This window comes from Cygnus olor, chromosome 12 (genome assembly GCF_009769625.2).
Source record: "Cygnus olor isolate bCygOlo1 chromosome 12, bCygOlo1.pri.v2, whole genome shotgun sequence".
Taxonomy (NCBI): Eukaryota; Metazoa; Chordata; class Aves; order Anseriformes; family Anatidae; genus Cygnus; species Cygnus olor.
This window is the reverse complement of record NC_049180.1, coordinates 11,643,997-11,663,777: the sequence shown is the minus strand read 5'-3', so window position 1 is coordinate 11,663,777 and position 19,781 is coordinate 11,643,997. Positions and strand designations below refer to the sequence as shown.

Below are 19,781 nucleotides of genomic sequence, written 5' to 3'. Positions count from 1 at the left end.
GGGCCCCGCGCGGAGGCGGTGCTGGGCTCTGGGCTGCCCAGAGGTGGCTCTATGGGGCTGGGGAGGGCAAAGATCAGGAGCGCGACGCAGACGAGCGGAGCTGATTCTCAGGGTTTAGCTCGGTGCGCGTTCAGCGTCTGTACGGTTTGTTCGGTACCGGTCAGGCCCCCGGCTCGAGCGGGTACCTGCTTCTTCGAGCCCGTGAGCCAGACTGGAGCCTGGGAGAGCCGGTGGGTGCACGGGGGTTCGCAGCCCCGCTTCCCCCTGCCACCAACCAGCTCGTTCCGCCGCGCAGGAACGCCGCCCGCCTCCCCGGGGTGAACCGCCGCAGGGATCCCCACCTCCGCACAGCCACGCCGCCCCGAGGCGGTAACGAAACCGCCCTGCCGGGCCGGGGACAGCGGCCGGGGGCAGCTCGCGGGCACGGGGCCGGGAACACGCCGGGCTCCCCGCGGCCCCGCTCCCCCCGGTGCCGGGGCCGGGCCGCGCCGCCGGCCCCGCTCCCGTTGCCATGGCGACGTTGTCAGCGCCCCGCTCCCCCCGCCCCGGCCGCGCGCCGCGCCGCGCCGAGCCCCGCCCCCGCGCCCCGCCTCGGCCAATGGCGCGGCGCCGCCCGGCCGGCTCGCGGGTGACGTCACGGCCGGTGAAAATCCCCCGTGGCCGCGGGAGCGGCGGCGGCGGCGCGGGGCGGCGCAGCATGGCCAAGCACCACCGCACGCCGGCGCGCTCCGCCGAGCCCGTCGTCGAGGTCAAGAGCAAGGTAAGCGCCGGTACCGGTGCCCGGCCGGCCGTGCCGGCAGCTCACGTTGGGGGCAGCAGCGCGCACCGGGCGGCGGCGGCGCGGGAGCCCGGCCGTGATGCGCCCCGCTCCGCTCCGCTCCGTTCCGCTCCGTTCCGTTCCCCGGCGTTGCGGCGGCGCAGCCCGGGGCCTGAGCCCGAGGCCGAGCCCGGCCGCCGCGGAATCCCGACGCAGGGCTGTCGCGCCCGGTGCCGGCCGCGGGAGCGTCGCCGGGGCGCGCCCGCCGGGTGTCGGGCAGCCGGGCAGCACGGCCCCGCCGGCGGACACCCCGCGGCCAGCTGCGCACGCTCGCCGGGGCGCGCTTCCCGGGGGTGCCAGCAGCCAGCCGTGCTGCCTCCCCCCCGCCGCACCTGCCCCCCGCACTCCCACGGCTGCACCCAGACGCGTGCCTGCCCGGCGCATCCCTGCCCAGCTGCGCCTACGTGCCCGGTCCCGCAGTCGCCCAGGTGCACGCGATCCCTGGGTCGCGCGCTTGGCCGGCTGCAGCCCGCACAGACGTGCCTCTGCTGGCCCCTTACAAGATGCTCGTGGTCCCCTGGGGTCCTGCCAGGGGGTGAGCTCCAGCCCCGTCCCCCCCCTCGGGTGCCCCTCGCAGCAGGACGCGGCAGTCTGACAGGTTTGGGTCCCCAGCCCAAATCCTCACTGGGCAGAGTTCCTTGCCCCCCGCAGACCCAGTGGGTTTGCGCCAGCTCCTGATTCCCCGTCTTCTCCTAGGGCTTTCCCCAGCTGCCGGCTTTGCAGCGCCTGTCCCGCTCCATCCCGGGGGGCTTTGCCACAGCACGGCCGGTCCCGCATCCCCGGCACCCGCGCTGGGGCGTGCGGTGCTCTCCTCCCCAGGGTGCACCCAGCACCGCTGCCCGCCCTGCAGGTGCGGTGCCATCCCTCTTGCTGCCTTCCTGAGCCTGTTCTTAATTGGCTTCTCGTTCGTCGTGACCGAAGGAGGCAATAATTAACGCTGCTGCTCACGACGTGCTACAGCAGTACACATGTCACAGGCAAGGGCCTCCTGGTGTCACGGTCCCCCCATGCCAGCTGGGGATAGAGGCTCAGCCAGCCGCTGCCCTGTCTCCGGACTAGCGCCCTGTTAATAACAGGTGGAGGGTCCTGCTGCGCCTTCCTCCAGTGTGCGAGCACCTTTACCTCCTCTTCCTCCTTCTCTGCAGTTTGATGCTGAGTTTCGCCGTTTCGCCATCAAGCGCTCCAGTGTGGGCACGTTCCAGGACTTCTATCGCCTGCTGCAGAGCGTGCACCAGATCCCCCGCGTGGACGTGCTGCTGGGCTACACGGACGTGCACGGCGACCTGCTGCCCATCAACAATGATGACAACTACCACAAGGCCCTGTCCTCTGCCAACCCCCTCCTCAGGGTCATCATTCAGAAAAAGGGTCAGTAGCAGCCAGAGAAGGGTGCTGGGTCCGTCCTCTCCATGAAAAGAGATGAGCAGGGCAGACGGCATCCCATGGTTCCCGTGCTGGCCGCAGGGCTGGCTCTGTTCCCTCCTGCCACTGCTTTGGTGGATGGCTCGGGAGGAGGTGACACCACTGCCACCCAGCCTGGCCCCACGCTGCCCGGACAGCAAAGGGAATCCTTGTGCTTTGCCCCTTTGAAGTTGCATTTCCAGCTGGGCTTGTGTGGGCTCCCTGAAAACACAGCAGCTGCTGCCAGAGCCCATCCATCTCCCTGCCCCAAGGTGGGGGAGCCACTGTGTTGTCAGGGCTCTTGGGACACCACCGGGGGCTTTGCAGGGGGAGGGTGCTCGCCCCCTTCCTGGCTGCCCAGGGCCTTGTCCTGGCTGCAGGAGCGCATACCTGGAGAGCAGCTCGTATCGGAGTGCGAAACAGCCGTGATAGCAGCGTCCCAATCACAGCTGCCTGGTGCTGCAAGGCTGAAAGCCTCCTGGTGACAAATGCCTCGGGTATGTCACCTCTTTGCCAGGGAGATGGAGACAAGCCCTCCTTGCGAGGTCCCCTTCTGCTCAGTTAATAGCACCGAGGCTTTTTAAACATTAAGCAGAAGTGCACGAAGGTGGAGCCTGCTCTAAAAGTCCCAGTGTCCCTGGCACAGCGCCTGGAGCATCCCGCTGGCTCCAGCTCGTGCTGTTGGTAAAAAGCCCCTGGGCGAGGGGTGACACTGTGCTGGGTCTCAGCAACCTGCCTCTGCCGGTGAGCCGGGTTTTCCTGGACTCTTGCTGGTGGCGGATGGCCTGATCGTGTTTCCTGCATGGCCCTGTGGCATGCGGCCAGCAGAGGCCATCCAGGCTGGTGACAAGGGGGGAAACGGAGCCCATGGGGTCCTCCGGGGCCGTCCCTACCAGCACCAAACCATCCCCTCAGCTCAGAGCGATGGACAGACCTGGGCTGCAGCGCGGGGAGCAGGTGCTGGGGCTGCCGTGGGAGCATCACTTCTCTTCCAGAGCTGCCTCTCCTGCTGGGAAAAGTCTGTGAGGGTCCGTGGGCGACTGCGCTGAGCTGGCACAGTGCGGAGAGCGGGTGTCCGTGGCCCTGCACCATGGGCAGTGCGATGAGGAGGGCAGGGAGGCAGTGCCATTGGGTCCCACTCGCCCTGGCTCCCGGCTGTGCCCGCAGCAGAGGGGCTGCGGGAGGTATGTGGAGAGGCTGGGAGCAAGCCCCGGGTGAGTCACAGCTGATTTAAAATGGATCCAGGTCATCCCAGGGCTGGGCTGTAGTCAAACCAGTCCAGGTTGGTGGGGAAGGCAGCTGAGCCTCTTTCACATGTTGAGTGTGGGAACTATGCACATGTGTGTGCACATGTGTGTGTGTGTGTACATGCTGGGGGGCTGTGGAGCAGCCGGTCCTGCAGCAGGGGCTCAAAAAGCAAATGCTGCAAGCTCGGTTGCTCTCCCTGCCGTCACCCCTTCGGGTGCCTCCTCGGCCAGACTCATGCGTGGAGGTGGTGAAGACGTCCCAGCAGTGCCGTCAGCCTGGCTGGGGACAGCTCCCCCTCCCTGGCTAGGCATGGCCCGGGGCGGGCTGGAAGGGCAGGAGAAAGCCCAGCGCGTCCCCAGGGCTTGTCTGCAGGGTGCTGACCTGCCCGGTGTGGCTGCTCCGCACCCCTCGGAGAGGAGCTGCATGCTGAAATAGCTGTGGGAAAGCCTCCACCGCCCTTCCCCAAGCTAAAAATAAGTCAGGCAGTGAGTGCAGGGAGATATTTATAACCCAGGAGCCCTGGCAGGCTGGCTTGTCCTGGGAGAAACCCCGCGTCCCCTGGGTGCGGGGTCTCCCCAGAGCCTATGTGGCTGGAACGGGGTCTGGGTGCTGGTGGGGGGCACCTGGAGCATGGTACCCCCTCCGTGGGTGCTGCACCTGGGTGTCACGGGGGATATGCTCCCTTCCCCTTGCTGTGTCACTGGGGCCAGGCTCTCTGTTCCCATTAGCACCTTTTGGAGATCATTTTGGAACGGGGTGCTTTGCTGCATTGCTGGCCGCTGGCGTGGGCTGGGGCTGCTTGGCTGGGGTGGGTGCTGCTGGGGCCAGGCTGAATCCAAGCCAGCAATTGCTCTCATGGCAAACGAAGCATTTCATGGGCCTGGCGATGAGGAAGAGCGTGGCCAGCAGCTTGAGGATGCTGTTACCCCCTGAGCAGAGCTGGGGGGATGTGCTGGCAACGCAGTGTGCAGATCTGGGCTCCCCCATGAACACGGATGGGGAGAAACCAGAGAGGTCCCAGGGGCTGTTCCCTGGCACCCGCGGGATACGGCCAAGGGGGGACGTGGTGGAGCTGGGACCCACAGAGCAGCCACAGGGTGGTCACCCAGGGCATGGTTGAGGGGGATGGAGCCAACCCCTGTCTGGTGGTCGTGAAACAAGAGAGAGTGCCGGGAATTGTGGGTTGGGAAGTTTGTGGGGCTGGGGATGCTGCAGCCCGGGGATGGGTCACCAGGAGGTGGGGGTCTCCATCCTCAGTGGTGGCAGGGCTCTGCGGGACATGGCTGTGGCCACGCTGATCTGGTGCCAGTGATGGTCCTGCTCCAACAGGGACAAGGGACTTGGGTGCTGTCACGTCCCCCGGTCATATTGGGAGAGCTGAAGTCTGGATTCGCCCTCCTCAAACCCAAACCAGGGCATGGCACCAGCTCCTGGGCTGTTAGAGCCAGCAGCTCCAGCGTTAAGCTGCAGAGTTTGGCTTAAAGCGTGATTAAGGCTGAATCACTGCCTCGATCCCACTAATCCCGGCTGTGAGTACGCTGGGTAATCCCGGGAGAGGAGATGGGCCTGGAGGAGACAAGCTGTGGGAAGAGCCGGGGGTGATGATCTGGGGGGAAAAAAGCTGGTGAGACCTGGGAGCAGGGTGCTTCTCCCGCCCGTTCCTCTGGCACCTGGGGCCAAGGACACGTGGTTGCCCGTATCCCCAGGAGGTCACGGTGCCAGCTGGCTGGGCACTGCCTGACTGCATCCCCCTTGTTTCCCGCAGCAGAGTCCGATGCCGGCGTCTTCGCCTCCAACTCCTTGCAGCGGAAGAAGAAGGGCCTGCTGCGCCCTGCGCACTACCGGGCCAAGCCTCACCTCCTCATCGGCATGCCCCAGGACTTCCGTCAGATTTCCTCCATCATCGACGTGGACATCCTGCCGGAGACCCACCGCCGCGTGCGGCTCCACAAGCACGGCTCTGACAAGCCGCTAGGCTTCTACATCCGCGATGGCGTCAGCGTGCGCGTGGCCCCGCAGGGTGTCGAGAAGGTGCCCGGCATCTTCATCTCCCGCCTGGTGAAGGGCGGCTTGGCGGAGAGCACGGGGCTGCTGGCAGTGAGCGACGAGATCCTGGAGGTCAATGGCATCGACGTGGCCGGCAAGTCCCTGGACCAGGTGACGGACATGATGGTGGCCAACAGCCACAACCTCATCATCACCGTCAAGCCGGCCAACCAGCGCAACAACGTCATCCGCAGCAGCAAGGCCTCGGGCAGCTCGGGCATGTCCACGGACAGCACCCCCAGCCAGCAAACCCCCAGCCCGGCCTCGCAGTACCTGAGCAACTACAGCACGGCTGAAAGCGACGAGGAGGGCGACCTGGTCATCGAGAGCGACAGCGCACCCCACTACATCCCCGGGGGCTGCCCCAACGGGGGCCCCGTGGACGGACCCCTGCAGCGCAGCCTGTCCCCGCACAGCTCGCGGGGCTCCCTGCAGTCCCTGGGCAGCCACGACGGCAGTCCCGGCCGGGGCAGCGTGCGGGAGGACGGCACCCTGCTCACCCTATAGCCGCGGGGCCATGCTCCCGCACTGCCCTTCACAGCTGGCCGGGTTTCCGCGCAGCCGGACTGGTTGTGGGCACCGGGGCGACGGTGGGGGCCGAGCGGGGCTGCCCCTGCCCTCTCTCGCTGCGCTGGGTCCCCAGGGCAGCACCTGCTCCCACCGGGCACTGCCTACCTGAGCACCTCGCCTCCCACCCCGCTTCTTCCAAACGAGTGGGGTTTTTAAATGTTTTATCAGAATACGCATCACTGAGTAATATATTGCAATGGACAGTAAAACCTTTTATAGAAAGCACCCCGCTTGTCCGTGGTTCGCGTCTCTGCAGGGGCCAGCACCAGGCCCCAGCCACCCCGAGGTGCTGCTCCCCCTCCAGGACAGCAAATGGCCTCCGCCACAGGACAGGGCAGGCACTTCCTCTGCAATAACCCTACAGTACCCCCGGCATGCACTGTGGCATTGCTGCTGCTTGGGGCGGCCCCGGTAAGGCCCATCGTGGGGAGTTTTGGAAGGACACTGGGGCACATCATCCCCCTGCGCCCCTCTGTCCCGCTGCATATGTCCAGGCACAGGGAGCCTCGCCTGGTCCTCCCAGCCTGCTGCGGGCACATTCCCACCTTGTTCCCTCCACGGTCCCCTCACTGTCCCCCAGTGATGCCTGCAGGGACACGGGTGGCCCCCAGGCTGGCAGCAGCACCCAGCCCCAGTAATTGCTGCAGGGGATGGCGCAGCTCCATCCTCCTCCAGCCCCGAGCTCGGGAGGCGCAAGCCACACAGGAGATGCTGGGGGGAAGCTGCTGCGTTGGTTTAGCAGTGATGCCCAACATCAGCACTCCCAGCCCCTTTGCCCAGGGCCCAACCAACACAGGGTCCTCCTGTGGGTGCGGCGGTGCAGGGCGTGTGGTGGCACCTGGCCGATGGGAGGAGCAGGACCTTCAGTCCTCTGGGACTGCGAGGGCTGAGCTGGAAGCAGCTCCCTGTGGCCACTGAGCAAGGCCCTAGACGGGCAAGACAGCAAACCAGACAGCAGAGCTGGTTAGTCCAGGCTTGTTTACAGCAGGGAAGTGCATGGGGGCTGGCACACACGGCCCCTGCGCTTCCCATAACAGGGCCAGTGCTGTTCTAAGCGCAGCCCTCATCCAGCCAGCTCAGCCTTGCGGCAGCGATGCCCTGAGGGACAGCCCCATGGGAGCACGAGGCCATTTTCCAGCTGGCACCTTGCCTCCTCCAGCCCCCGAGCACTGAAAGCTTCCTTGGGGCTTGGCAGAAGCAACAGCCCCAACAGCCCAGGGCACTGCAGGGCTGCGGACACAGGGCGAGGCTGCCCTGCAACATCCCACTGCCCTGGCAAGCCCCAAATCCTGCTCAAGGATCAGGCCACCCCCTGCAACAAGGCAGCTGCATACAGCATTCGCTCCTCACCCTGTGCAGCAGTGGTGGCAACCCCGTGGCTGGAGATGTTCCAAACCCAGCTGAACAAGGCCCGGCACAAGGCACTGGGCTGAAGACGGCACTGGTGGGATTTCCGTGCACGTTCAGTGACTCCACTCCAAGTTCACCACTATGTCCCTGCGCCCGAGCCCTGTAAAACCTAATCCCTCAGACCATCTCATGCAGGGGGACTCATGTCTCTCCCCCTGGTTGCACCACATCAATGCTGCTGGTTCCTGCTGCCCATCACCACCCCGCAGGCTCTGCTGAGCCCACTGGGAGCTGCACACACACCAGCGGAGGGAAACAATGCTTTATTGGAGCACATCCTGCCCCACAGACAGCAAAAGCCTCTCCAGACACCCTACCAGATCCCCCTGCTGCCACTCCAGCTCTTCCTGGGTGAGAAGGACTGGAGTTCTGTTCCTCTTTGCTGTCTTCAAGCTGCTGAGCGCATCCAGCAGGTCAGAGGGTGCAGAGGCACGGGCTGCGTGCTTGGGCTGGGTCAGCGCAGAGGCCCAGGGCACACATGGCAGCCACGCAGTGCAAGGCTCTGCATGGCTGCTGGTCAGGCTGCTCTGCATGCAGCCAAGTCTGCAAGTGCCCAGAATGAGCCATGACCTCGGAGGAAGAGAGGGACAAGAAACTGCAGAGGCAGCAGCATGGGAGACCTCCTATGAGTTTATAGAAATGGGAAAAGAAGAGGTGATGAGATCTGTGCCATGGACTCAGAGCACATAGCTGATCTCTGTGAGAAGTCAAGCAGCACAGAGGCAACTGTTTCTCCACGCTGCACAACAAAGCAAATTAGCTCATCTCCCTCCCTTTTTCCAGCACTGGAAGCAAAAGCAAGAGGTGCCAACTGCATTTCAACACAGTATGGGCACCCCCATGGGCCCAAAGTCCTGAACCTGTGTTCTTCTCCTTCCCTCCCAAACTCTCAGCCCTTCCCAGGGATGAAGGATGCTTGCGCAGAGCAGCACAACACACCTAGCCCCAACAGCTCAGGAGTCCATCTTGATGAAGACCTTGGGCCTTGAGAAAATTTTGAGGGCCTCCTCTATCTGGGAGAGCTTCCTCTCAAGCTCTACCCGCCTCTTCTGAATGCTGAGGGTGTCTGCACGCACTGGCAGCATCACCAGGTCCTTTAGCAGCTGCTGCTGGCCTGGAAGGAAAAAAAAAATAAATCTGGATGAGTGGAAGAGGAAAGGAATTTGTCTTTTTCCTAACACTATACCCTCATTTTCAGTCATGAAATGGTGGCAGCAGTGGAACAAGGACCTTGAGAGAATACCCATCCCTGGCTTCAAAAAACAACTGGACGAGGACCAAAGCCACAGTTTTGAGAAACCTCTGCTTTGAGCTAGGGTTGGACTAGAGACCTCTGAAGGCCCCTTCCAACCAAAACTGTTCTTTCATTTTAACAGCAATAGTAACCCTAAGCTCAGGTCCCCTGGGCCAAGCCCGCTCCAGGGAGCCAGCCTCGTAACCTGCATTTCCCACCAAGCTGAAGGAGATTGCTCCTTCCACACACACAGATCAAGTGCAGTGATTCCTGCACTATCCCAGAAACGTGCCTTATTTCAGCCTCTCTCCAAGTGGCAGGAAATCAGGTGGCAAGCCAGTGCCCCAGAACTCTGCTTTCCCCTAATCCTAACTATTTTTCTGAGCTGGAATCCCTGCTTCTTTTCCTCTTACTCTGCTTCAGATTGCTGAGCGTCTCCAGCCGCTGACCCTCCGGCATCATGGTATGACCAGGTGGCGTGTCAGGATCTGGCAGGCTTCGCAGCTGCTCCTCCATCTGTCTGCGCCACAGCTCCTTCCTCTCCAGCAGGCTGTCAAGGCAAATGAAAGCCCATGTCAGCACATCTGGCAAGAATGACTGCCCAAGAATCGAGCCCTTTGAGCCCTTCTGGTCTCCGTGTTGCTGCTAGAGGACTACAGAAGCCAAGGTCTGGCAGCACCCCCACCCGTCTGCTGGCATATCTCAGGGCTTCTGCTCCTTGCTTCTGCTCCAGAACATGGAGTCCTCTCAAAAACATCCACGGGCCAATGATGGAATGAAGTTGGACAAAGTGGATGCTGGCAGAGAAGGACAGACACAGCAAACAGCCGAAGGACTCATACAGTGGCCTGTCCTAGAAAAGGGTCACCCAGGAGCTGTTGGGGGCCCCAGAACTGCTTTTCACTCAGAACCCTAAAATGCAAGTCACTAGTTGGATGCTCCTCAGACTCCGGGTCCAAGGCAGGATGAATGCTTGCAAAGCAAACCAAGCTATCTGCCTCTGAAAACAAGCCTTTTAACACTGAAGATCACGTGAAGCAAGGCCTGCAAAGGGGCAGGAGCACATTTCTCAGAGCACACAGAGCATCCAAGTTAGCATCATTCTAACAGTGGCCAGCAAGGAAGGAGGAGACAAAATTCTTTCCAAGCCCTGTCACATCGGCCATGGGGTGCTTGTTAAATGAAGAATTCAGCAAGGTTTGCATTTATTCCCCCAGGCCACAATCAATCGCACTGCCAGCATATGGTGAGAGACTCTGGCCCCTGCTCCCCAGGCCTCTGTCTACGTAGAAGTTGGGGGATGTAGTGAAGGGAGGTGGGCTCATGGCAGGAACTCTCATGGACCAGACAGGGGCATACATACTACTGAGGGACGTGGCCCTTTTGCTTGGCGTTGTACTCCTCCTGCTCCCGGTGCCTCTGTTCCAGCAGCTCAGCCATCGCCTGCAGTGACTGGGAGCGCCGCAGCGGGGCCCGCTTGGCATTGCGGGCGTTGTGCTTAATGAAGTCAATGCTCCTGCCCTCCACCTGGATCTGAAAGGAGAAGGGGAGGCAGCAGGAGCTTGCTTAGCGCACACAGGCAACTGCCCTTGTCCCCATAAGAGAGAAAGCAAACAGGTACTTGCATGAGACGCTAAACTGCAGGTGTACAACAGCAGGATGGACGCACCCTCAGCCTGTGCCATCTCAGGAGTCAGAGCCATAGACAGGCAGTAGCTATGGCCATGGTTTGAGAAGGCAGGTGCCAAAAAAAAAAAGCAAAACCTAAAAAACGCCTTTTTGAAGTCCTAAAGCTGACTCCACATGAAGTGTACGAAGCAGGAGCAATGCACAAGTGACAGAAACCCCTGGGAGCCCATAGGTAGATTGCAACTCACCTTGGTTTCAGCACCTAGTGCCTCTGGAGCCTCTGTGCCTGCACCTGCTTTCATTCTGGCAAGGTTTGGGGAAAGTGGTCTGCATGGCTTGATCCCAGGGCCACAGCGAGAATATGCCCTCAGAAACTTCAATGTCTCTGGATTCGGAGGCGGGGAGCTCTCCTGAGAAAGGCGAGAAGAGACAGGCTACTGGAGGGATGCTGAGCAAAGAGAAACCCACCGGGCAAAGTTTGTGTGGTCAACCACAAGCTCAGCTGTGAGTTTCCAGTTGACAACTGACAACATGCTCTTTCTTCCACAGTTTGGCAGAAGCTCTTGGGAGAAGGCAATCCGTGCATGAATCACAGCCAGCAAAGGCCAAACCAGACTGCTTATGGCAACAAATCCAGACCTGGCAACTGAACTTTGTAAGGAACACTAAAAAAAGAAAAAAGGCCTGTAGAAACATACATGTGGATCACAAGCATATGTAGCATTGACCAGAGAGTCCCTCTTTAGTGAATAATCCTGTAGGCATGAAAGGAAAGCAACATCAGATAGATAACCCTACAGAGATACCTACCAGTGCGAGGGACAATCTAAATGGACAGTCCAAACTGGCAATGATCATGACTCCATAGAAAGCAGAAATCTTTCTGTGAAAAGTGCAAATTCCAGAGTGGAGTAAGTGTGCTGAAAGTTGAAATACAGAGTTGTGGTTTAACCCTGGCAGGCAGCTAAGTACCACACAGCCAGTTGCTCACTCTCCCCAGGTGGGATGGAGGAGAGAATTGGAATGGTAAAAGTGCAAGAACTCATGGGTTGAGATAAAGACAGTTTACTAGGTAAAGCAAAAGCCACACATGCAAGCAAAGCAAACCAAGGAATTAATTTGCTACTTCCCATCAGCAGGCAGGTGTTCAGCCACTTCCAGTAAAGCAGGGATCATCACACATTATGTTTTCTTGGGAAGAAAAACACCATCACTCCCCCTTCCTCGTTCTTTATCCCAGCTTTTATTGCTGATCATGATGCCACATGGTTCGGGACATCCCTTTGGCCAGCTGGGGTCAGCTGTCCTGGCTGTGTCCCCTCTCAGCTTCTTGTGCACCCCCAGCCTCCTCGCTGGCCACCTCCATAAATCCAGAGAATACTGCAGAGACCTGCTATAGCAAGCTTTAATGAAATGACACAGGGGGGCACGAAGCCGGCAGACACACAAATTAGATGCTGTTCTCAAGTGCTGTTCCGTTTTGCACCCTGAATCTGTGGTTGTCCCATGTTGGACAGAAAGAGGAGTGAAGAGCGAGGGAGTCTGGTAGTTTGGGGAGGGTGGAACTGCATCTGGGAGGCATTGTCAGAGGTATTGGCTAGCTTCAGAACAAGGTGACACTGTCCGAATTCTAACAGGCAGTTTGTGACAAGTCAGTCTGAGGTAGTTCTCAAACAGACCCTGAAAACTGCAAGTCAGCTCTGTGACAAGCAGGTGACCTTACGCTAAATACAAGTGGCACACTGTTCTGCTCTTGGAACTGACAGAACTCTACATGGCAGCCTCCAAAACTTTGCCCAAGGTCTTGGATGCTCTGTCAACTGAACTGCAGTCCTCTTGAGGCACATCCCTCATTGCTTGGTATAGTTAGCTTGGCAGACCTGAAGACTGAAGGTTGGGTAGGACAGTAACATCAGTCATTTTGACATAAGGACTAGGTTGGTGCTGTATGCAGTGCCCTCAGCCCTGCCTAAACTGATCACGCTCCAAAGGTGATCAGTCTTTCTTCAGCAGGAGCCAGGAGACTCAGATCTCTCCAATAAGTTAATGAAAAGCGCTTTTAACTACTGGGGTTGGTTAGAAGTCAAAAAAAAAAAGTTTGTAATCTTAGGAGGGTACTAGCAGATTGCAGTGCACCCTGTCTGCCTTCATGGGAGCACTGGGAGAGTGCTAGAGCCCTTGTCAAAGCAGCTGCTACAGTTTACGGCCTCAGGGACAGAGGACAGAAGAAAAACTCAACGCTAGACTCCCAAGACCTAAGAACCAATTTCATCTCTTAGCAGAAGCTCCACAGAAGGTGGAGATCCTTTGGAGGGAACACAGAAGCTCTAGGAGGGCTACAGCAACAGTTACAGCAACAAGAGTCGGCTCCAGGACTTCCAAATCCACAGAGCACAAGTAACACACCACAAAGAAACTGTCTACAAAGAGACCATCCCCACCCCCCCACACACAAACAAAAACACCTATCTCAATCATTTAATCATCCTCTAATCCAGATGATTTGTTAAACAATAGAAACAAGGTTTGTATTCCTGAAGCACATGTTGGCTTGCTCCTGTGTGTGGAAGGGTCACAGATACCAGAAAGAAGGTTGGCAGCACACCAGAAAGAGGGGATATAATGTTTGGAACCACTAGCTTGGAAAGCATTTTGCCAATTTTTGTAGTTCTTATCAATACATATGATGAATCAAAAGTTGGCTCAAGGGCCACAAACTGGAGGGAAGCAATGCAGAGATTAGGAGGAACCTGAAGGCTCCAGCTCAGCAATGGAGCACTAAGAAAGGGCTTGCGTAAGTGGTGATGCTTGAGGCGTTACCCAGCTTCTTTGGTGAGGCGTTTCAGTGGGTTTTGGAAGTCCCTCCAAGAGAGGCACCACATATTCCAGGTATTCACCAGGTATTCATCAGGGGAGAAAAAAATATCCAGAGGAAGAAAAAGAAATAAGCCAAAAGCAAAACTACACAAAACCAGACAGCTACTCAGAACAGAAGCTATAAATGTTTCAGCTCAGCTACACAGCTGATAAACCTGAGGAAACATGGCACAGCCCCACATCTCTCCTACCACAAGCACATGTACAGAGGCCGGGAAGTGCATACACCCCTACTGGTTGCACTGGAGCCAGAAGACCTCCATCTTGGCTGCCTGGTAGGTGTTTGTGTGCCCCCACTGCTCAGTGGTTATTAACCAGGACAAGCACTTGAAGAATAATACAGAGATATGGCCCACTGTGGATCCAAAGGGTCCTAAGAGCTGGACCCAAGTTTGCAGCAGCCTGAAGGCTGACCTCTCCTTCTCTGTCCTAGTTCCATGCAGAAATGGTGAGAACAATGATCTTTGGGGCAGAATACCACGGCTTCCTAGCATAACCCCCAGACAAGAGTTGCCCCAAACACTGTGAAGCTGAAAAGCCAGCTGGATGCACCCCGAGACAGGGATATGTTATAAAGGCTGCTCTGCATTGCCCCAGGAATCATCTTTAGATCTCTACAACAGAAGGGCCAAACAGGAGCCTGCAGGCAGTGGGTGTGATGAAATTTTCCTCTTCTCACCTGCATTCCAGGCTAGGAGAGTTCAAGAGCTCAGTGGGTACCCACCTGCAGTCTGGCCTTCACCTTTGACTCCACATTCTCGTATTTCTGGGATTTCCACAGAGCTTTCACAGGCTTGGGCTGGCTGTGCTCCCGGGCTCGCTCCTTCTCTTTGCACTTCTTCTGAATTTCCTTTATTCGCCTCACATTTTCCTTCTCATGGTCCTTGGACTCTTTCCCTGCACAGCAAGGGGAGATGCAGCCTTCAGCCCTCAAACACTGCCAATGGATATGGACTCCTGGAGCACGGCACCAGAGCTGACAGCTCCATCTCCAAAGCTGCCCACAGAAATAACAAGCTCTCCCCTTACCTGCAGACTAGACAATCTGTGCATTTTTCCAATGATAGACACACTCCTGTGCCGACCCTGTTCTGGGAAGATCTCAACTGGCCCAACCAAATCCTCTTGCATTCCCCTCCTGTTTTGGCACAGCACCTGCAGTAGCCACCAGCAGGCAAACACCACGCTGGCACCAGGTAGAGCTCGGGGCAGCACCAGGACACAAAGCCAATGAAGTGACAGCCAGTGCTCAGCTTTACCTCCTTTCTGGACCTCTGACTTTACTCTAGGTGTCTTCCCTGGAGAAGGGAACACCTTTTGCAAAGGTGTCCTCAGTAGCCACATGTATGAACCATCTTCCTGAATCCTGCCTGGCTTCAGTAACAAGGAATTCCCTGGATTAAACATGCTCTATACATTAAGATTTCAAGAACAGCTAGTAGCAAACTAGTAGCAAAGTTCACCAGTAACAAACTAGAAAGTACGGATTTATTTCTAGCATCTCTCAGCAGTCTCTCATCCATGACTGGCTGCTCAGTCCAAATTAAACAGTGTCTTTCTGCAGTCCTTCTTCCCACTGCAGACCTTGGCCAGACTGGACTGAGGGAAGCCACAGCAGCACGGGCAATGGCCCAGGGATACCACTGCCAGCCCGCAGGCACGCAGGGCGAAGGCAGGAGATAAGGTGACTGGCCCTGTGAAGCTCGAGCTCTCCTTGGGCAGCAGAGCTGAGGAATCCACCCAAATCCCTGGAGCATCATCCCTGGCTCCAAGTGCAGGTCATGTCAGCAAGGGCTCAGCTGTACTTACTCTTCACTGGCAGCCCCCCACCAAGAGAGAGCCCCTCCAGCTGCAGCAGGAGACTGAGTGTCCCCTTGTGTCCCTTCTCCAGAAAGTCCTTTCCACTGGGCCGAATGCGAGGGGCTGGCTGGAGCTGGCGGGCACTGCTCAAAGCATGATGTGAGCTGGGAGGTAGGTCCAGGGGGGCAGAGCTAAAATCCAGTTTCTGAGCATTTCCTTCCAGCCTCCCTCGAGCTACAGAGAAAGAAGAAGGAGAGGGAAGGAGAGAAGCAGATCAGGATTTTACCTCATGTTTTTCTTCAACTGCAACTTCAACTGCAAGCAATGCTGAAGGTCCCCCTCCACCTCTGCCTCCTGTTTTCCCATCTTTCAACCAGCTGTACAGAGCACCTCACTTTCACTGGTGAGGCAGCAGAAGCACCCCTGCATTGGTGTGGGTTAGAGGCCAAGACTATTGAGCACAACAAAGAATAAGGACAGAAAATGGGCAAGCTGCATCATGCTAAAGTCCAAAAATGCACATCCATAACATAGCACTTGAGGACTCACCTGAAAAAGGGCGTCTACAGCAGTTTGGAAAAAGTGTAGGGTCTGGAGGAATGGGCCCAGAAATCTTGGATGGCCCTTCACACATCCTGCTCTGTCTCTGCAACAGAAACCAACCATCACTGAGAATGGATTTGAACAGGGCTCATGGAGCCACTGCAAAGCTGCATTTAATGTATATGTGAACTTCTGACCTTCCCTAGACAGCTCAAACCCAGCTGCACAGATGACCTGCAAGTAGAAAACAACCCCAAATGGACTCCATGCAGGTGAGGCAAGGGATAGAGCAGCATTGTCGCTATTGTGGGACTAACCAGCATTGATCCTGAAATGTCTGTGGTTGTTGTAATACCAGTATCTTCAGCACGGAAAATCTTTCCTGACTTTGCTCTTCTATACAGGACAGTCTGATATACATACACAAGCATGAGCCAAGCTGTTTTAACTGCCCTGCGTACCTTTAGTGCACACAAAACACAAGGTAGATTGGCAGCAGCCAACACCTATTTCCTTGCCCACCGAGATCTTTTGGATAGCACCTTTTCCCCGTAGGAAATAAACTTGAGGGACTTGCTCCTCGCTCTGGATATGAGGATTCAAATGGAGACGCTGCACTGACAAGCACAGGCTGATGGTGTTTTGGACGATGCCACTAGAGCTCAATAAGTCATCGGAGTCATGCCATGATTTTGACAGGAGCCATGTCAGCTTGACTGGAGTCATTGCTGTAAGAGCTGGGGTTACAGCCTGCATAGCCTGACTCCTGAGACAGTAATTTAAAGATTTCAGAGACAACTCTACTGAAAGAGCCCCTTTTTAGAATCCCCAGCATGCCAGCACTGATGGGACACAGCATCTTCAGTTTAATTTATAAACCAATAAATGATCAGTACAAGGCTGAGTGAGCCTGAGTCATAGCAACTAATGCACTGCCGTCTTCCCTGTTAAATCACCCTTGTTGACATGAGGCCCATTAGCAAAAAGCTATTACTTATCTCCCAGACACAACTGCAGAGGCAATGTAAGCAATGCTGACTACTGCACACCAGTAAGCATGTCCAGTGGCTTGTTTGTACCCAGCTACTCTGGAAAAGCTATTTCTGAAGAGCTTCAGATACAGACTCTCAGACTGCAATAAAAGGGCATTGTTTTCTTACTGTTTAATATCCTTTAAAATGAATCCAACTAAGCCAGAACAGGCTCTCTCATTCTAGAAAAACTGTTTACCAAGGGATTACTCCAGAATAACTACTGGCCTTGAAACTCACATCTGATCTTGATCTGAACTCACCTTCAAAGACAGTAATTTACACACAGAATGACAGACTGGAATCAGGACCTGTAACAGAGCAGACAATTAGTGCGGGGGATTGAAGGAGGAAAGGCAAGCTGATGGGAGGTGGGGGATGGAAGGCTCGTTTATACCTTAAAACAAGTCACATTTCACATCCCAACAGCACCCTGCCCTGCTGCAGGGAATTTGCAAATGACACCCACTCCCTGATTTGCAAGTCACATCGCCTCTGGATTTGGATCTTGCAAGATCAGACAACCTTATTACAATAGCAAGTGCTTTGCCCATCTAGGCACCTACAGTGCACCCACCCATGCAGGACACAAGCCACCAGCATCCGTGTCATCTGGCCCCAGGATGAAGCAGCCAAGCCTCCAGCTCCCAAGCACAGACTTTCTAGGTGGCTGCTCTGCTCCTGCTGACCACGGGCATATTTGAACAAAGCTGTGAACTAAGCAGCTCCCTCTGCCAGCAGGGGATGTGCAGACCTCCTCCACTGCTGCTCCCACCCTTTTGCTTCATCTCTTGTGACAGCTCTGTAGCTGAGATGGCCCTGATCTGAGCCGACTTAACTCACTACACCTGCAAAAACAACTCACTTCTTTTGCTGTTTTAGTTTTCAGCCTGTTTAACATTCTGCCCAAATGTAACCTGGCTGTTGCCCCCACAAGGGGATCAGAGAAGCACTGTGGCAAGCACAAGGGAAGCAGCAGGAACATCTACCTACAAACACAGAGGATGAAACAGGACCAGTCCTTTTCAGCTGTGACCTGACAGCTGGCTCAGCCAAACTCATTTGTACGCAGAAAAGCATCCCTATCAGTGTGTTAGAAACTGAAACATCAAAAGTATCTGACCTGTTGCCACTAGAAAGACACTATTTAAAGCCTCCACACAGGCTAGGGCCTCTCGGAAATGTAGGCAGACTCCACAAACTCAGTCCAATTAAGTCTAGGTAAACAAATTCATGTGTGCAACTTCTTAATCCAGTGCCAGTCTGCAGAGCAAGCCAGGAAAGCAGCAATGCTGCTCCTAGCCACAGGGCTCACTTGAAGTCAGCATGGCTACAGAGGAGGTGTCACCAGTTTCCAAAGTAACCAAGCGAATACAGCATTCCTTACTCATGCTGTCTGAGCCCAGCTGGCTTCCCTCCCTTCCCCTCCAGGACTACAACTTAATCCTGACCTGGGAGTCAGGAAAATGCAGTCTCCAGCCCTACCTCTTCTCAGAGAGTTCAAGAGCTCAGCGGGTACTCACCTGGCCTGGGTCCCTGGCCAGGAAGCTCCTGCCACACACAGAGCTGAAACAAGCTTTATGCTTCTACAAGTCAACCTCTGCAAAAAGGACAGAAAAAAAAGATCCCTCAATGAACTGTGATAAGCAGAGTAATTCATCAGAAACAAATCAAATGGCTAGTCTCAATGCAGCTGTTCTTGGCTGTTTATTTCCTTCCTCCACTTCTGGCTGAAATGGACAGAAACACTGGAATAACCTCAGGGCCCCAAGGCTGCATTAAAACCAGGTGGCACACAGACCTGAGCAGATACCTAGCACAGGAACTCCAAGGTAAAACCAGGGGTCAGGAAATGTGGTCACAAGAGCAAACGCTTCAGAGCAAGAGGGACTGAGTTTGCTACTCCTTCAGCCAAGGGCCGAAGCCTCCCTTGCTTCCAGGATGAGGGGGTCCAGCACCCAGCATGAACGTATTTGACAGGAAGGGGAAAAAGGGAAATGAAGACGGAAGAGAAGGGCAGGGTTGAACTGGGCAGTTTCCCCCACCCCTGGAGTCCAGGCAATGCTTAATGTGCATTTATGTACTGTAAGCCTACCCAGGGATGTTGGTCTGTGCCAACACCTTCCCCTTGCTACTCCCTATAAATTGCAAGGGGAGATTAATTCTCCCCTTTTAATGCTATTCCCAACGCAGCTGCCTCGGATACCACCAGCTCTTCCCCACCTGCGAGTCTCCAAGGCCTATTTTCTGTCTCTCTGGAAACAAAGGGGGCCAGGTACTGCCACCCGTGGTACTGGCGTTTGCACGTAGGACATCTGTTCCCTCCTAGGGCACGCACCCACCTCCAGCCCGTTAGGAACAAAGCCAGTTATCAGGCTGCCGAGGAGTCAAGGGCATGTCCCGCAGCAGCATCCTGCCGTGGAGGCGAACGCAAGCTGTGCTCAGCCCTGCGAGGAAGCCGGAGACTGAGGTGGGTCTGTCAGAGCACGAACACGGCTGCAGCCAAACCCTCTCTGAGTAGGACAAGAGAGCGGAGGAGGAGGACGCAGGAGTCTTCTCTGATGCACGGATGAGCTGCGTGCTGAGGTTACAGGACCTCACGTGTAACAACGAGTTCAGGGACAGCCTACTGCCTCCACTGGCTGCTTTGTTATGGGAAATCAACACAAAGCACGGTTTGGGACTCATGCCGAGACACAAAGCTCCGCTGCGCAACACCTGGACAGCCCAGAAAAACATCTCTTGCCTCCTTTTGTTCCCCATGCGTCTGGGAAGAGCAGGGTGCTGGCGCCTGGCAAACCCGCAGCGCTTCGGGGCCGCCAGGAGCCCCCGGAGGCTTCCCCGGAGCCGCTCCCGGAGCCCGAGCCGAGCGCCCCCCCCCCACTCCGTGCGGCCGCCAGCCCGGCTCCCCCGCGGCGCGCCCACCCCGAGGCCCTCGGGCCTCGCCACGCCGCCTCCGCCGCCCCCAGGCCCCTCACGGCCGCCAGGCCCCGGGGCCGGCCGCACGCACCCGCCCGGTGCTGGAGCCCGGCCCGCACGGAGCCGCCGCGCTCCCCGGCAACGGCCGCTTCCGCCGGGATGGGGGGGGCCGGGCCGGGCCGGGCCGGGAGGGGCGTGGGGGCGGCGGGGAGCAGCGGGCTGCCGGGGGGTGGGGTCTGAGTGGGGGGCCCCCGCT

The 19,781-nt window shown here is 57.1% G+C and overlaps 2 protein-coding genes across 7 annotated transcripts; one reads left to right on the top strand and one right to left on the bottom strand.

The window, feature by feature from the left end:
• The first annotated feature begins 620 nt into the window (after positions 1–620).
• Positions 621–6,305, top strand: PARD6A (par-6 family cell polarity regulator alpha). Of its 2 annotated transcripts, none has more exons than XM_040571037.1 (3): positions 621–760; positions 1,963–2,185; positions 5,235–6,305. In XM_040571037.1, exons 1-3 carry the CDS (start codon positions 698–700, stop codon positions 6,017–6,019), a joined length of 1,071 nt encoding a protein of 356 aa, XP_040426971.1. In that variant the 5' UTR covers positions 621–697; the 3' UTR covers positions 6,020–6,305. The 2 variants fall into 2 exon arrangements, with proteins under 2 accessions (XP_040426971.1, XP_040426970.1); XM_040571036.1 differs by having other exon boundaries at positions 5,232–6,305.
• A 1,435-nt stretch (positions 6,306–7,740) lies between these two features.
• Positions 7,741–19,691, bottom strand: ENKD1 (enkurin domain containing 1). 5 transcript variants are annotated; one of them, XM_040571032.1, is made up of 11 exons: positions 19,617–19,691; positions 18,130–18,206; positions 16,870–16,917; positions 15,582–15,678; positions 15,042–15,266; positions 13,957–14,129; positions 10,604–10,765; positions 10,090–10,259; positions 9,140–9,276; positions 8,432–8,606; positions 7,741–8,115 (listed from the first exon to the last, which is right to left on the bottom strand). In XM_040571032.1, exons 4-10 carry the CDS (start codon positions 15,664–15,666, stop codon positions 8,446–8,448), a joined length of 1,113 nt encoding a protein of 370 aa, XP_040426966.1. In that variant the 5' UTR covers positions 15,667–15,678; positions 16,870–16,917; positions 18,130–18,206; positions 19,617–19,691; the 3' UTR covers positions 7,741–8,115; positions 8,432–8,445. The 5 variants fall into 5 exon arrangements, with proteins under 5 accessions (XP_040426966.1, XP_040426964.1, XP_040426968.1 ...); XM_040571030.1 differs by having other exon boundaries at positions 7,741–8,606; XM_040571034.1 differs by lacking the exon at positions 19,617–19,691 and adding an exon at positions 18,408–18,785 and having other exon boundaries at positions 7,741–8,606.
• Between the last annotated feature and the right edge of the window lie 90 nt (positions 19,692–19,781).